Source organism: Eretmochelys imbricata, chromosome 3, assembly GCF_965152235.1.
Source record: "Eretmochelys imbricata isolate rEreImb1 chromosome 3, rEreImb1.hap1, whole genome shotgun sequence".
NCBI classification, from domain to species: domain Eukaryota; kingdom Metazoa; phylum Chordata; order Testudines; family Cheloniidae; genus Eretmochelys; species Eretmochelys imbricata.
This window is the reverse complement of record NC_135574.1, coordinates 40,568,458-40,585,504: the sequence shown is the minus strand read 5'-3', so window position 1 is coordinate 40,585,504 and position 17,047 is coordinate 40,568,458. Positions and strand designations below refer to the sequence as shown.

General features: G+C 40.3%; 1 protein-coding gene across 1 annotated transcript in view; it reads right to left on the bottom strand.

The window, feature by feature from the left end:
* DLGAP2 (DLG associated protein 2) overlaps positions 1-17,047 on the bottom strand; it is a 716,593-nt gene that overhangs the window by 28,817 nt on the left and 670,729 nt on the right. Inside the window, exon 9 of the mRNA XM_077811569.1 lies at positions 3,889-4,238. Within this exon, the coding sequence (XP_077667695.1) occupies positions 3,889-4,238 (350 nt within the window). The remainder of the gene's footprint in view (positions 1-3,888; positions 4,239-17,047) is intronic.

The following is a 17,047-nucleotide window of genomic DNA, read 5'->3' as shown; positions in this document are numbered from 1 at the left end:
TTCAACCAGTTTTGCACTTACTTTACAGTACTTTCACCTATGTCGTATTTTCCTAGTTTGCTTATGAGAATGTCATGCCAGAGAGTGTCAAGAGCCTTACCAAAAACAAGATATATCACATCTACTGCTTCCCCCCATTCACTAGGCCAGTAACCCTGTCAAAGAAGGAAACTAGCTGGGTTTGGCATGATTTGTTCTTGACAAGTCCATGCTGACTATTCCTTATAATCCTATTATCCTCCAGGTGCTTACTAACTCGTTGCTTAATAATTTGTTCCATTATCTTTCCAGGTATCAAAGTTAAAATGACTGTTCCATAATTCATCAGGTTCTTTTTGTTCCCCTTCTTTAAAGACAGATACTGTCTCCAGTACTGTCCTCTTCCCCAGTCCCAGGTGACCCGTACCTGCTGATAGTGGGAGCGCAGAGTAAGAGCAGCAGCTTCAACAGTCCATGTGAGCATGCTCAGTACAAGCAAAGCAGCAAATCTGGGAGGGCATATGACCCTGTGTGGTACCCCCCCCCCCATGTCACCTCTGCCCAGTCCTCTGGGACCTCACCCAACCTCCAGGAGTTCCCAAATATAAATGCCAACAGTTTCGAGATTGCTTCATCTACTTCCTTAAGTACCCTAGGATGAATTTCATCAGGCCCTGCCGACTTGAATACATCCAACTTATCTACATAATCTTTAGCCCATTCCCTTCCTATTTTGGCTTGCATTCCTTCCCCCTTGTTGTTAATATTAATTGTGTTGAGTATCCGGTCACCATTAACATTTTTAGTGCAGACTAAAGCAAAATAGGTTTTGGATTTGTAACAATTACTATAGAGAGGGTCCTGCAAAAAATAAATACAAATTACCCATTTTGAAGGGTCCCTGTACATGACAAATGAAGGGAAAAGAGTCCATTTTTCTATACTACATATCACAACTTTCTCCAATAATGTAATCATGATTTGGTCTTGGCATACATTGGGTTTGTTTTTATATCAAAGTGCTTTCTTGTAACTCCCATGACTTTCTGGTACTTTCATGACTCTCACTACAGCAATGACAAAACTGCAGACTTAACTGCAATTAATGTAATAGAACAGTGTCTAAATTTTAACCCAAGTTTAACATTTTACAGTTTGCCCATCTTTGGGAATAGCGGGCTATTGAAGTCAATGACAAAACTCCCTGGCTTGAATGGTGCAGGATTAAGGACAGAAAATGTTTCTTTTTCATATAAAGGGCCAGGCTCGGTAGCTGTTCCACATGCAGGAACTCTACAGTTCCACGTGCAGCAGCATTGCTAGATTGGTGTTAATGTTAGTAATCTATCATCTTCACAACCTGTACGGTAGCAAGACTTTCATAGTAGCAGACTGCCTTATGTTTCAGACGGTCTCATATTGTCTAGAACCGTAATAGCAGTCATTTTCACACCAATTTGTTAAATCAGTGCAACATTAATAATGCACTAATTATCCATCCTGGAAGATGCAAAATTTATTAATGCAAATATATTCAGATGCAACATAACAGCACTGCATTGCATTCTAATGAGAAAGCTAATAATGCAGTCTATCAAGGTAATATGTAAATAAAAACCATCCTTATCTTAGGTGCTTTGATGCAGAAGGCTAACGTAACTGAAGTAGTTTAGTCTTATTTCTGAGGCAGGAACTAAATTTTTTCTGTATTTCGAAATAAAATTATTCTACTCTGCTTTATTATTCATAGCAAACAAAGCAACAGGAATATGACAAAGTGTATTTTCTGCTAAGAAATGTTGCCAATGAATATTTTTCACACAGATGTAACATTTGGAACCTACTGGAGAAATCACCAGTACAAATATATTGTGTCCTGGGATAATTTTGTAACTTTAATCTTATATACAAAATCCTCCAAAAGATGCCCAGGAGGTATCTGCACTTCTGAAAATATGTGCTTCAGCCTTTTTAGACTCTGACCTTTCACAAACAGCTTTTATCATTTACAGTGATCAAACCTGAAAACCAGAATTAGGAGCCAAGCACCAAATGCTGTGTGGCTGCAGGTATTCCACTGTGCCTGTGTAAATCACTGCATGGATGTATTAAGGGATTATGAGCACACATTACCAAAAATACTGCACACAAAGAATCATCAGAACCCTACTAAAAATGTTGGTCATCAGCTGTAGGAAGAGACTGATGTAATCAAAGCTTCCGAATTAATTGTTCAAAGACAGGAGTTGAGGGGAGGCACCACTATTGTTATATACCTTTAGTTCCAGCGGCTGTCAAGAACAGACGAGAACCACCACACGTACCTTTCCTGTTTGAACTGTGAATTCTGGGTTAAAAGTCTAAAAGTAACAAAATTATGCACTGCTCTTTTCAGCTTTCCATCATTATCCACTTAGCCCCCTTTTTGAACAACCTCATAGGATGCACTACTGTAATGGATAGTGGCAAGACTTAATTCCTTCCTAAAGCATTTGAAAAGTGATACCTGAGTATTTTGCTGCTAATGTCAAATTGGATTCTAGTCTTTAATATAACCAGCTGTGGCAAAGAACCTTTACACTGAGAGGTGAGCAGGCAATGTTACCCTAATCCTGTGCCTTTTCATAGGTCCAACACCTGAGCTGTGTAACACCAAAATGTTATCATACTGTGATGTCACTTATGAAAGTTCTTCATCTTGGTTGGTTAATCAGTATTTTTTCAGGGAACATATTTAAGCCTAATGGCAATGGAAGAACTGCTGTATAAAAAGAACAGTAGATCCACTTAATGGGCTTGCCTCTTAATGGGGACTACAGGCCATCCACTGGGATGTCTCGATTTACTAGATTCCATTGCACTGTCCTCTGGAATGATGCTGCAATATCAGTACACTCACTGTCACATGTACCCTTATTCCAGGAGTGGTGTAAAAACCCAAGGCAATTACTTTGTGTGTAATGAAAGGCAGAGGAATTTAAACAGATGAGTAGTCCCACTGCAGTTAATGGGAACATTTGCATGCCTAAAGTTAAGTTTATGCCTTAAGTGTTTGCAGGCACAGAGCCTGCTCCTCCCTCCTCAAAAGTTCCCGAACTGTTTGCATGGTTACCTGCAGTATATTTATTAATAATCAACATTTGCTAGAGATATAACTAAATGACAACCAGCACCTAGTGTCTGCCAGTCAGCAGAAGAAATATGATTTAAAATTTGCATTCTAGATCATCATATGTCATTCACCTGAAACTACAGTGTGACAGTATGTTCTATAGACTGGCAGACATTTTGTAACCAAAAAAATATTTTTTGTGTCACACAAATTTACTCAAAGGACTTTCTTATTAATTCTACATAATGTCTGTTCAGTTTACAATTCCCTGTTCATCTATACTGACACATTTTTTATCTTTTTATCCCCAACAAAGCTCCTGGTTCTGGTTTGCTTTGGGTGAGTTGAAGAAGTTATTTTTAAGTAATAATTAAAAAAACCCCAAACCAAACAACCAAACAATAAACACAGAAGCAGCATCAGTACCTATCCCCCATGGTCAAAAAGGAAAGATAATGAAAAAATGCAGTCCAGGATTTTAAAGCTGACATATTTCTATAAAAAAGACTATGAATTCACAGAGTGAAGGAGATGAACATTCTGTTCACCTGTAGATCCTCAATATAATTTCATATCAAGTGTGAATGACAGGTAACCTCCCTAGAGATTTATTCATTCATTTCACTTCCAGGTTATTGCACAGCCACTTTGCCATGATGCGAATTACAATTAATGCTAAGCAGCCAGGGGTTGTTTGTTAAATTATTAGAGTCAGTGAAGCTCAATGACTCATTCTATGCTATTTACAGAACCAAGGCAAGCAATTCATCACAGAACAGATGTTAATGATAGGCTACCTGAATCCCTATAGAGGACCGTCGACTCTTAAGAAACTCCTCAGCTTTTGTCACTAAAATGGCCTTGTCACTGGTTCGTACTGAAGTGATTTGACTCTCAGAAGCATGGCGCTGTGCAGCGGCAGTTTCCATGGCAAGATTCATGGCCTTGTTACTGTCCAAACTGTCTGTAGAGTTGTACATCCCTCGACCATCTTGTGGCCATGGGGAAATCCTCTGAGTCCGGCTATCATGATATGCATCCTGGGTGGATTCTGTGCTGCTCTGTGCTGTAATTGAGATGAGTGGCTTGGAAGTGGTACGTGGGGGTACCGGTGGTGGCGTTTTTTTGTAACTTGTATAAGTTACAGCTACAGAAGGAATAAAGAAAAAAAGAAATCAAGATTAATTTGTTAATGGCAATATTGTGCTTTATTGGAGAAAAATGTAAAACAGAGACTGTGCTACTTAAAAACCAAAGACAATTGCAAAATAGTGTTCATCTGCAAAGCTCGCTATCAGCACAAACTCTTTCTCATCCTAAGATGGGTATCCATAGCAACAGGTTTATTTTATTTCATCAGGGAAGCAAGGATTGAAAACGCTCCTCATACTAAAATGAGAACCCTTGATTACAGTGAAGATGAAAGGAGTTAGCACGGATTTGTGTGTGTGTGTGTGTGTGTCTGAGTACTGAGAGTGATGTTCAGATTTGCACCCGTTAGTGCCCATGGGTTGGTTCTGCATGGGATAAAGCTGATAACAGGAATGAGGGATGATTTTTTCACCTCATGTAATCATTTGAACTCTGGACTCTTCACTGATTCAGTGGGGATTTAAGAAAATGACAGCAATATATTGAAACAAGAAATTCTTCGACAGACTCTTCCACTGAGCAGCAGCACATTACACTTTTGATCTTTTTAATACTAATTTTAGGTTTACTGTTGGATATAGATTTACTATCTAACAATAATATGACTACTTAAATGGGAATAAGGATTAAAATATATATGATTAAAACAAGCTACAAATATTAGTCAAGCAGGAAATTCTGTACATACAAATGTTTCTAAAATGCAAAGGCTAAGAATGACCTTTAAAACCAAAACAGACTAAAGTACTTTAATCTACAGTGACATTTTATCCCTATTCCTGTAGTAAATTTTAAATGCAGTGAGAGTATATTGAAGGGTACTATTTTGAAATAGACAGAACCAGCAAAAGTACAGATCTATAAAGTAGGATGAAATTGATGCTGAAAGAACGGGCTACACATCAGAGGGACAGTGAACTAATATCAACAGGATGAATCAGGTTTGCTTCTGGTTTGATTCTAATCCCATCACCAGCAGAGAGTTTGACAAAGCATCAGGTGCATCAAGGAGAGACTAAAAAAGGGAGAATCCCGACCAGGAGAAATCTTTTGCTTTTTGGTATTTCAGGGAACAGAAAAATAACAGTTTGCAGAGTGGTAGAAAACACTTTATTTATTTTGTGATCACTATCATACCATAAACAATCTGAATTTTTAAATCCAACCCACCTGACTCGAAAGGGGCTGCACTAGTGAGAGGTCCATTCACCAGTTCGTACTGTTTTGGTAGAGGAGTGATTTGTTACTGAAATAGTTAGACCAGTACAACTCCTAGGGTGGATGCAATTATATGGATACAATAGTGCCTTATAGCAGTATAACTTACTCCCCTTCCCATACAGGAATAGCTATAGCACTTTTACATTGATATACTTGTGCCCACATGAGCGGAGTTGTACTACTTTAACTATACCAATGTAGTTAGCGGCACAACTTGTGAGTGCAGATACAGCCTAATAAATCGACTATTAACAGCAAGGCTTTGCATTTTGCAGGATTTCGTAAAGGTGACCCAGGTAAGCCAGGGCCTCACGCAAAGAGTGCCTCCCGCTGTAGAGAGGTCACATGATAAGCGAAGAAATAGGACGATCCAGTTTTTTCCAGCTAGTATGAGGTCTATGTTACAGTTAGAGAGAGAAGGGGCTGGCTAAGAAGCTGCTAGCCATTGTAACTTCTGCTGAGCAAGAATGAGAGGGTTACCACATAGGGAAAGTAGAGCCAGGAGAAAACCGCCATTCTTCCATTTTCTTTTTATCATTGGTAATCACAGATGAAATAAGAAAAAGAGTGAGTACTGGGGAAGAAAACCCTTCAGTAGGAGCCCAGTTTGAACCTACCACTTATTTAAACTGCTCCAATTCTGGTGGAAATTTGAGGAGGCTCTTGCCTTTGAGTTAAAGAAGTTTAAAGGAACAGGGTCAATAGATAGTGCCATCAGATTCAAGAGATGTCAAAGACCTCACAGACCAGACCATCAAATGTTTGAAATACAGAAGGTGTTGTGGTGTTAGTGGTGGGCTGAGTGGACATTGGTGACCAAATTCTAGACACAGGACAAACAGTTCTTGTTTGTCACTGCACTGACTATTGCTACTTTACTTAAAGGGCACTTGTGGTGACATATAGACATAGCAATATTAAACTGATTAGAACTAGTGGGAATGGGCAAATGACAGGTTAATGTGTAAAGTGTTTGAATAAAGAGGAAATATGTTTAAAATGTTGAATTATAAAACTGGAAAGTTCATCATTATACATCCTTACATACTATTCAGAAATCAGATTATGATTTTTCTGCCTAATTCTGGTTTTGCCTTGTCTTGCTTCCTTGACACGGAAGGGAAACTGCAAAACTGGGAAGGGGTCCTGAGTGTAAATCTGAACATGGGGCTCAAAAACATAACTGTTCCAAGTGGGTGCTACCATCTAGGTCTGGTTGTCATTCTTTAGTGGATTGTATGCCCAGGCAACTAGATTCTAGACAGTAAACATTAAGGTTACCGGACTGAAATGGCTGTTCAGGAATACTGAAACAACACTGAATGATCTAGAAAAACATAAAACATTTATCTTTAATCAATAATTACAAATATCTTGATTTATAATTTTAATCAACTATGAATATTTTCACTTCTCCTTAAAACAATGGAATGCCTGTCTCATCAATTTCCCTTAAGCCATCCTTGTCTGTAAACACTAGGGCAACTATTCATAAAAATCAGAATAGACTATAATAAGAACAGACTTTAATAAAAGAGTTTATTTGAGAAAATGAGACTGAAGAGACAGTCCAGTTTCTGAGAGTTGATGCATTTTTTTAAAGCATGGTTGTGCTGTTCCATCACCAAACTTATCTCCTATCAGATTTGTAACTACTGGTTGAGAAGACAAAACCAAATAAAAACAAAACAAAAACACTTTTCAAATGCCAAGTAAGAGGGCAGCTTTTCAGAATATAGTTGTCCTCTCAGAGATGGAGATGACCACAGTATTTGGAAATTATGATAGTATCTGCAAAGCTTAAACTATAGCTCAAATTAATGATGGTGCTAGAAAAGGTAGATGCAGGTGGTCACAGTGCTGGAAAGCATTAGAAATAGGGCTACTGGGATGAAATGAAGTGGGTGAAATCCAGATAAGGAGATTAAACTAAGACAGGTTATCTGTGTTATAACTAATTTATTTTATTTCACCAGCTGTCTTCATCCCAGAGAACAGCAGTGAGCAATGAAGCATATGGTGAATGTAACAGTGAAACCTCATGGGCAAGCATAATCCTAATATACAGGCAATAGGTCCCATTTCTACCTAACAAATGTAAATATTGAACTTGTTCAACATACTTCCACTGTTAGCTTAATTTCTATCTAGCTTTTCTAAAGGTCCTCTCTTAGAAGAATTAGTGTGGTTGTTGTTTGAATATTACTTTTTGGGGGTAAGATTTAAGAGTTACTTCTGTGAACTTAATATTGCTTTTGGCCTTCTGCTGGGTGAGCTGTCTTACAAATACATTTTATGACTTATTTCTGCAAAACACTGGAAAGCATTTGCGTCATAATTTACCCCCCCTGCACCCCTAGATGTGCAATGAGAGGGAGAAACCAGGAAAGAGGTAATGATGAAAAAAGATCTAAGCACATAAGCAATCTTAATATATATTTACAGTGAGACATAGCAGCAAAAAAGTCCAATGAATTTCCAGGTTGCAGACACAGAGAAAGGGTTTCCAACTTTCTAATCGCACAGAACCGAACACCCTTGCCCTGCCCCTTCTCTGAAGCCCTGCCTCGTCTCCAAGGCCCCGCCTCCCACCGTCGCGCTCTCTCCACCACCCTCACTCACTTTCACTGGGATGGGGCAGGGGGTTGGGGTGTGGGACGGGGGTGAGGACTCCGGCTGGGGGTGCAGGCTCTCTGCTGGGGATGAGGGGTTTGGGGTTTAGGAGGGGCTGTGGGCTCCGGCTGGGGGTGTGGACTCTGGGGTGGAGCAGGGATGAGGGGTTTAGGGTGAAGGAGGGGACTCCAGTCTGGGGCAAGAGGTTGGGGTGCAGGAGAGGGTTCGGGGTGCACGGTCCTGGCGGCGCTTACCGCAGCTCCTGAGAAGCGGCAGCCAGGTCCCTGCAGCCCCTAGATGGATGGGCAGTTCCTGACCAATGGGAGCTGCAGAACTTCCCTGGTCGCCCATGCATCTAGGGGCTGCAGGGACCTGGCGGCCACTTCTGGGAGCCATGCAGAGCTAGGGCAGGCAGTGAGCCTGCCTTAGACCCCAGCCCCCACTGCCTGGACTTTTAACGGCCCGGTCTGCAGTGCCAACTGGTGCCGCCAGGGTCCCTTTTCAACCAGAACGGTTGAAAACTGGATGCCTGGCAACCCTACACAGAGATCAGATCATTAGGCAGGGAAGTTAAAATCCATAGCTACACAGCTGGTGAGAGCACACCTGGATCTGTGTTCTATAAGGGCTGCTTTACTGCCAGAGAGAAATAGAAACTTGGAGGCACTAACAAAAATTGTTAAAATACTGGAGGGGCTGATTTATTGGGAAAGATTAAAGGGCCAATCCCAGTGGTTTAATCACTCAAGTAGTTCCAGTGAAGCCAATGGGATTATTTGTATGAACAAGATGAGCAGGATTTTGCTCTAAATGAACACAAAATGTATTGCTTAGCTAAGTGATAGCTAAATAGAAGGTGATGGGGGCAAAAGAACCCTGCAGTAGGCGGATGTGGGAGCTGTCCCCTACATTAGGCCTCATCTTGATCTCTAATATTTACAGATTTGCTAAAACCTGAAGCATCAGGGTTAGTATCCCTTCCAAAACTTTTGTCAGCATTAACTATTATGCCTCTGGATATTCTTCTTATCTATAAAAGTGTCCAATTCCTTCTGAATCTTGCAAAGTTCCTTGCCTCAGTGATCCCCTGCAGCAATGAGTTCCAGAGTCCCCTGTGGCAATGAGTTCTAATTGCATGTTGTGTAAAAAAATATTTCCTTTTCTCAATTTTGAATTTGCCACCTTTTAATTTCATTAAATTTCCCCCTTGTTCTTATGTTCTGACTTGGGGAGAACAGAAGCTCTCAGTCTACCTGCTCTTTACCATTCACTATTTTGTACACTTTTATCAAGCCTCCTTTTATTTGTCTCCTTTCTAACATAAACAATTCCAGTCTTTTCAATCTCTCCTTAACTCAGTTTTTTCCTATACCATTTTTCCTATAATGTTCTATTAGCTCCGAAATCCTGCCCTTCAGTGGAACAATTCACACACCAGTGTGAAGAGGCCTGGAGCAAGTCAGTGCGGCCACTGAATACATAGTGCGAGTTGAGCAGAGGCATGCCCAAGCTTCCTTAGAAATGCCCCGATTCCGTGTTTATGTAAAAGCTTATTTTCAATGTAAAACAGCATTCTTGGATAACACAGAAAATGCCCAATATATTGTGAAACATGCAAAATTTGATGTGAGTTTTTTATTTCCCTATTTTGCATGAATGATTTTGGTGTTTAATCGCTGGCCATTTTCAATACGCTGTGCAACAATCTTGCTGTTGAACACAGAGGCACATACAAAGCAAAAATGACAGATTGGTTCCACACTGACAATTGATCTGTGACATCTGCAGCAGCTGTGAAGCACAAACAGAAAAATGAGTTGGCACCAGTAGTCAAGACATATTATGGGATAGTTTTAACCTGAACACGTAAAGAAGTACGAATGAAAGAGGTTGAGACTGTCTTTCCTTTTACATTTGTAGGTTACCTCAGCAAAGACAGTTTTAAATTTATAAACAGGAAAAACCTTTTTCTGGACATCAGAATTTACAACTTGTCTTCATCAGTTAGTTACTGATCATCCCAAAGCAAGGAAATGAAGTGTACAGGTCAAGATACACAAAAACCTCCCTCCTTATGCTAAATTATACAGATGTCTTATAGGCCCTTTTGAATAACAGTATGGGCTATTTAGATACTTGCCCATTGTTATTACAAACATATACAAGCAATTCCCTTGTGTTTTCCTATTAGAAAATAAATTTTTAGGCAAATTTATGTCAGGACAATAAAATGCTTCTATGTTTATTCACAGTGGACTCGATGTCTAGTTGGCAGCCGGTATCAAGCAGAGTGCCCCAGGGGTTGGTCCTGGGGCCGGTTTTGTTCAAGATCTTTATTAATTATTTGGATGATGGGATTAATTGCACCCTCAGCAAATTCGCAGATGACACTAAGCTGGGGGGCGAGGTAGATACGCTGGAGGGTAGGGATACGGTCCAGCGTGACCTAGACAAATTGGAGGATTGGGCGAAAAGAAATCTGATGACGTTCAACAAGGACAAGTGCAGAGTCCTGCACTTAGGAAGGAAGAATCCCATACACTGCTACGGGCTGGAGACTGACTGGTTAAGAAGCAGTTCTGCAGAAAAGGACCTGGGGATTACAGTGGACGAAAAGCTGGATATGAGTCAACAGTGTGCCCTTGTTGCCAAGAAGGCCAAAGGCATATTGGGCTGTATTAGTAGAAGCATTGCCTGCAGATTGAGGGAAGTATGCCCTTGTTGCCAAGAAGGCCAAAGGCATATTGGGCTGTATTAGTAGGAGCATTGCCTGCAGATCGAGGGAAGTGATTATTCCCATCTATTTGGCACTGGTGAGGCCACGCCTGGAGTATTGTGTCCAGTTTTGGTTCCCCAACTATAGAAGGGATGTGGACAAATTGGAGAGAGTCCAGCGGAGGGCAACAAAAATGATTAGGGAGCTGGGGCACATGACTTACTAGGAGAGGCTGAGGGAACTGGAGTTATTTAGTCTGCAGAAGAGAAGAGTGAGGGGGGATTTGACAGCAGCCTTCAACTACCTGAAGGGGGGTTCCAAAGAGGATGGAGCTAGGCTGTTCTCAGTGGTCACAGATGACAGAACAAGAAGCAATGGTCTCAAGTTGCAGTGTGGGAGGTGCTATCTTCCCTCCAGTTACACGTGGTTTGCACACCCACACAGTGCCAAATTGGCACACTATATAGTCACTTATTACATCACGTATAATATATATATAACTCTCTATCACCACTGAGTTTGGCCCAAATATGCCCATTAATGACGCATCCTCTGAACCATGTTCAACTTTCATTAGTATTTGCATTATGATATCTCTTATGAAGCATAATCAGAAATCAGTATGGTAGGCACTGTACAGATACGTTGTACAGAAGACAATCTCTGCCCCAGAAAGCTTACAGTTTAGGTTTCAGACGGCACACAACTGGTATAAATCCGAAGTATTTCTACTGATTTATCTCTTCAATGAAAGGCATTTTTAGATGTAACTGGTATAACTGAAAGCGGATTTTCTCCCTTAGACCTCGTTGCATTTTGCTGAATTTTCTGAGTATTGTAGAAACAGTTCTAGGAATAATTCAGTTACTCAGTCTAACCAGTTTTTTTCAATGCAAATATAATTTCTACTAGAAATGAAATGCTCTTCAGACTGAGATTATTACAAATAACTAGGCCTAGGATTATCTAAGTGAATCAGAAGATTTCAAGACGAAAGGCAAGAGGTGAGACCTAGTATTTTGGATCGGACATCGAATTTCATGAGGTCACAGTTCAGCCACCTTCAAGGGATGCAGCTTTCTAATTCACCCACAGTTGTCAGTGCATGTGCACAATGTGATCACCCTTTTCTTATGAATCAACATAACCATTAATTTAATGACATTAAACACTAACTCAAGGGGAAGATGCCATTATCCAGGGGAAAGCACAACAGATTTCCTGAGTAACAAGCTTTATTCATCCTGGGTCTGGTTACTTGCTTCAGGAAGATACAATGTGCCCCAGATTTCAGAGGAGCAAGACAACTGAGCTGCTGTTGGAAAGAATGCACTACGTTTTCTCCTGTTCTCTTGACTAGTGCAGAAGGAAGGCGAGGCTAGTACTACCTTGGAACTTCCTTTGCTCTGCCAGAGTGCAAAACCTGCAACTGTGCAAGAGGAAAGTTTCCTTGTGCCAGCCAGTTTAAGGGCGTGACAAAATTTGGACCCAAACATAGAGAGTACTAAATTCATTTTGTGATCTTCTGATCATTATGAGAATTCTTATAATCAAATTCATTTACATCATTGAAAATGGTCACCTATCAAGTGTCCTTAAAGCACCGCCTTGCTTTGTTAGAAATGCTTTCGCATGCAGCAGGAATATGGAACCTTTTTTTTTTTAAGTACTCATGGCTGCAAAAAAAAATCACTTTTAAAAACAAAGAATAATGAACATTAAAAGACTACTGACTGCAGAAAGCAAATGGAGCTTTTGAATTATGATATCTTGAGCACTTAAATGATTTTATTTGCTGATCAAAGGATGACCCCTTTGAGGGATTTCCTATAAATCCATGCCCCATTTGAAGGATAAAAGCCCTTCCTTTAAAAAAGAGGTGTCTGAGACATGGTTTTTATATTTAATAAGCAGGTCATCAATCGACTTCACAATGTGGTCTCTAATGGCCATGTAAAACAACTTTCAGAGATTAGGATAATGTCACATAGGTTCATTTCATATGTACATAGACAAAAGGAAAGTAGAAGTGTGAGATCTAGCCAGTGGTCTCTTACCTGCATCAACACATTTCTGCGCTCAATAATAATGAGATGCTTTAGAAATGATTAGATATAATGACAGGTTTCAGAGTAGCAGCCGTGTTAGTCTGTATTCACAAAAAGAAAAGGAGGACTAGTGGCACCTTAGAGACTAACCAATTTAATAAATAAATTGGTTAGTCTCTAAGGTGCCACTAGCCCTCCTTTTCTTTTTGCGATCAGATATAATGCATATGTGGCTTTGGGTAAACAAAGATGGATCAACTGAAGGAATGGGCAAAAGTTAACATAAATTAGTCACTTGGGGCTAGCCAGAGAGTCTAGTAGCACCTGTAATGCACAGGATCCACATTTACAGTCTTGAGCTTGGTCCCTCTCTTACATGCAGAAACAGTATGTACTCAGTATGGACCGCAAGGAAAAAATGCCTCCCCTTGCTGTGACCCTCCCCACTACCTGACATTGAGTGCTGACGGGCTCCCGAGGGAAAGGAGGTCACCATGATGTAGGGCATTTAAAAAGGAGAGCCACAAGAAACTGGGAGGATTCTGAAACATCTCAAACAAAAATGAGTCTTCTGGGTATAGATCTTAGGGAAATATTCCAATTCGTAGGAATTTTTCATGATCTGAATAGAGGAAAATACATTTTTGCACTTCTCCACAGACAACTGTTACAATGCCCATTCCTTGCCATCCAATTTAATTACTCCATGCAATTATTATTATTTAAAATCAAAACTGATCAGAGAGCAAAAAGCACATGAAAGTCAATTAATCTGGGCCAAAGAAAGTTAAATTGCAGGGAAACTTGTAATTTATAGAATACTATTTAAGACACAAAATAGAAGGAGACACAACACTTGCACCTGGTAAAATCAATAGTATGTGCGCAAAGTGAATGTAAAATGCTACCATATCAGAATGGCAGTGTTTCACAGACATTTTGCATTTACACTGGACAAGTGTAAATTACTACACAAGGTGCAGAGTGGTGGCAAATCAGGCTTCAAGAATATATCCTTGTTATCCACTGGCCCTTCCACCCTGCTGGTCTGCTCTTTGGTTTCTCAGTCATTTCCTGCCTGGGTGCCCACTTCGGCCTTTTGTTCTACTGGAAAAGGATCTTTTCATCCTTATCCTAGGACCAGAGTGCCCCAGACTCCAGAGCCCTTCTCTTTTGGAATATTTCTGGGTGTTTTACTTCTAGGACAGAATTGGATATTGCAAACTTACAACCAAATTCTTTAAAAAACAAGTTATTTTGGAAATTAAGGAAAGAGTATATTTTAAACAAAAATTAATGATTTTCTTATCATAGCTACATTTTTACTTTTCCCCAAAAGCTAATCAGATTGGTGATCTTAATCACCATTCCAGGACAAAGAGCCTTACGTGCTCACATGTTTCCAGAGATCAAATCTGAGGCTTGGGGTATGCTACCAACTTATGTCGGGATAACTATGTTGCTCGGGGTATGCAAAATCCACCCCCTTCAGTGACATAGTTATGCCGACCTAACCCCTGGTGTAGAAAGCAATATGTTGATGAGAGGGTCTCTCCCATTGACATAGTCATCGTCTCTCATGGAGATGGAGTCCCCACACCAATGGGAGAAGCTCTCCTGTTGGCTTAGGTAGCCTCTTCACTAAGCACTACAGTGGAGCAGCGCTGTAAGTGTAATCAAGCCCCTAGTTTGGCCCACTAGCATGCCCTCCTGCCTATTGCCAGGGAGTTTCTCTTGTCTCTCTCTCTCTGTCTCTTTAAAAAGAATCATTCTTGCTGCTTTCCAGAGATGGGCAGGTGGGAAACCGTTAATATAGTCACAGTGACCTGTGTGCTGGTACTTCCTCGGGGAGTACTCTGCTTTCCCTGCACTTCAGTTCTACCAGAACTTTTATCTGTTTTTATTACAGACTAGAGTGAAATCTAGCTAAATATTTAAAGTTAAATAGCTTCTTACATAGTTTGGTTGTTGGGCCATTGTGTTGTAATAGTTCCTATTCATTTTCCCGGCTGGGTCACTCAAAGGTAGATTGGTTGTCAGAGATCAGATTTAACTGATCACAAAATACAATGTTTAGAAATCAAGGATAGGAGTACACATCTGTCACACATCTAATATATAATTAAAAATTGGCCACATATTACCACATTCTGGCACAATCCTTAAGATTAAAAAGCTGCAATTAACCATGTGCTCAGGTTTTTTGATGGAGCGGTTTAGTTACAAAGAATTCTACCATGCCTTTGAGGCACCGGCCTTACTTGGGGGGCAGTACATACATGCTTCATCTCAGGGTATATCTATACGGCCATCAGAGGTGCAGATGCACTGTGTACAGATGTACCCAAGCTAGCTTTCATCTAGATAACACAAGTACCAATAGCAGTGAAGCTGCGGCAGGACAGACTTCAGTGTGGGCTAGCTGCCCAAGGAAGTACCCAACACGCTGGGCAGGTTTGTATAGCTCATGCTGAAGCCCGTGCTGCTGCAGTTTCAATGTTACTGGTACTTGTGCTAGCTAGAGTTAAGATAGTTTGGTTGTGCTGCAATCACACCCCCTCACCCCCCTGACTGCAGTATAGACATACCCTCAGTGGCAGCTCATCTGGAGCATTCTGGCATGCAGCAGAGCAAAGCAACTGCACTGTGTGTTACTCTCTGCAGTCAACCAACTTTGCTGGTCCAGGGCAAGGGTTGCTGGTTGTGATTGGCTTCTGCAGGAAGAGAGGAGATAGCTCCACGATCTCTTTCCCCATGCATAGCCACACAGCAAATCGTAATAATCTGGTCCAAAGTCTTGTCTGAAGACCTGCTGTATAGAAATGTTAATGGATGGGACCAAATCCTATATATTTCTGTAGTTCTGAATTTGCTTGTAAAGTATTAAACATTGGGCCAGATCCTCAGCTGGCGTAAATCAGTGTAGCTCCAATGAAGTCACCAACATGGAAGTCAATGGAGCTAGGCCAATTTGCACCAGGAGAGGATCTGGCACATTATCATTATCACTGTGTGCAGTACAGATGGGCTAGGTTAGTGTCTATTGTGTTTGTATTTAAAAAAATATAGGACTGTTTTCTGAAACACCAGGTCACTGCTGCTGGACAAGTCTTATACCAAATGATACTTTTAATGCAGCATGTGATGTATCATCTGTTCTTGACATCTCAGCACTGAATCGAATCCATGAAGCCATTTGAGACAATACAAAAGATTTATTGTTCATGTGATACGCAAGATGAATTACAAGCCATTGGGTGTGGTGCAGAAATGACTAGTTACAATTCTGTGGCTTACTTGATGATCACAACAGACCCTTCTAGCTGTAAAATCGATGAATCTATGTGATATCGTACAGGAAACCAACAAAACAAATAAACTGGGAAATGTGACCACTAAATTTTGAAAATGTTGAAGTCTAAAGAGTAGCATTTTAACACACAGCAATCTCCTAATTAGAACTTGAAGGAGAACAATATAAAAGGAATTACAATATTCAAGTCATTCAGTGTGTAAATCATTGCCTCCATATTGGAAGAATCTAGCTCTGAAGGTAGCTCATTCTACATAGACGGTAAGATCTATTTTGACAGTGTAATTAATGTTAATCTCAGAACAGAAATGTAAGTCAAGCAAGACATCAAGGTCACACACTGTAAGCGTGTACTAAAGTTAAAAGAGAGATGTGGGCAACACCAACGTTGTGGAATCGTTGATGGACTAGTTACGAAGGGTTCTATTTTAGATCAGTTAATTAGCAAGAAATTATAGTCTAACCAGAATTTAGCATCCTGTAGACAGCAAAGTAGTGTTGACAGCTGTTTCACCGTTCTAGACAATTTCTTTGTTCTTCTAAAATATTTAAATTGCACTACAAAACATGATCTTAGATTTTCAGCAGCAGGAAGGAGGTGGGAAAAATGTGAATTTAATAATGCGGCATTTAAAAATATATTACAAGCATTGAAAATATGTTCTTCACTTATCAAAGGGCAGCAGAGAGGAAAAGGAACTACTGGGTAATCCTGCTCCTATTAAAGTCAATGGGAGTTTTGCCATTGGCTTTAAGTGAAGTAGGATCAGTCCCCATATTAGTATAATTCAGTGTTTCTCAACCCCCTCCCTGGCCCAAGGAGGGTCATGAAATATGATCAGGGGAGTCACAGGTTATTGAATATATTATTACAATCTACAGCCAAGAAAATC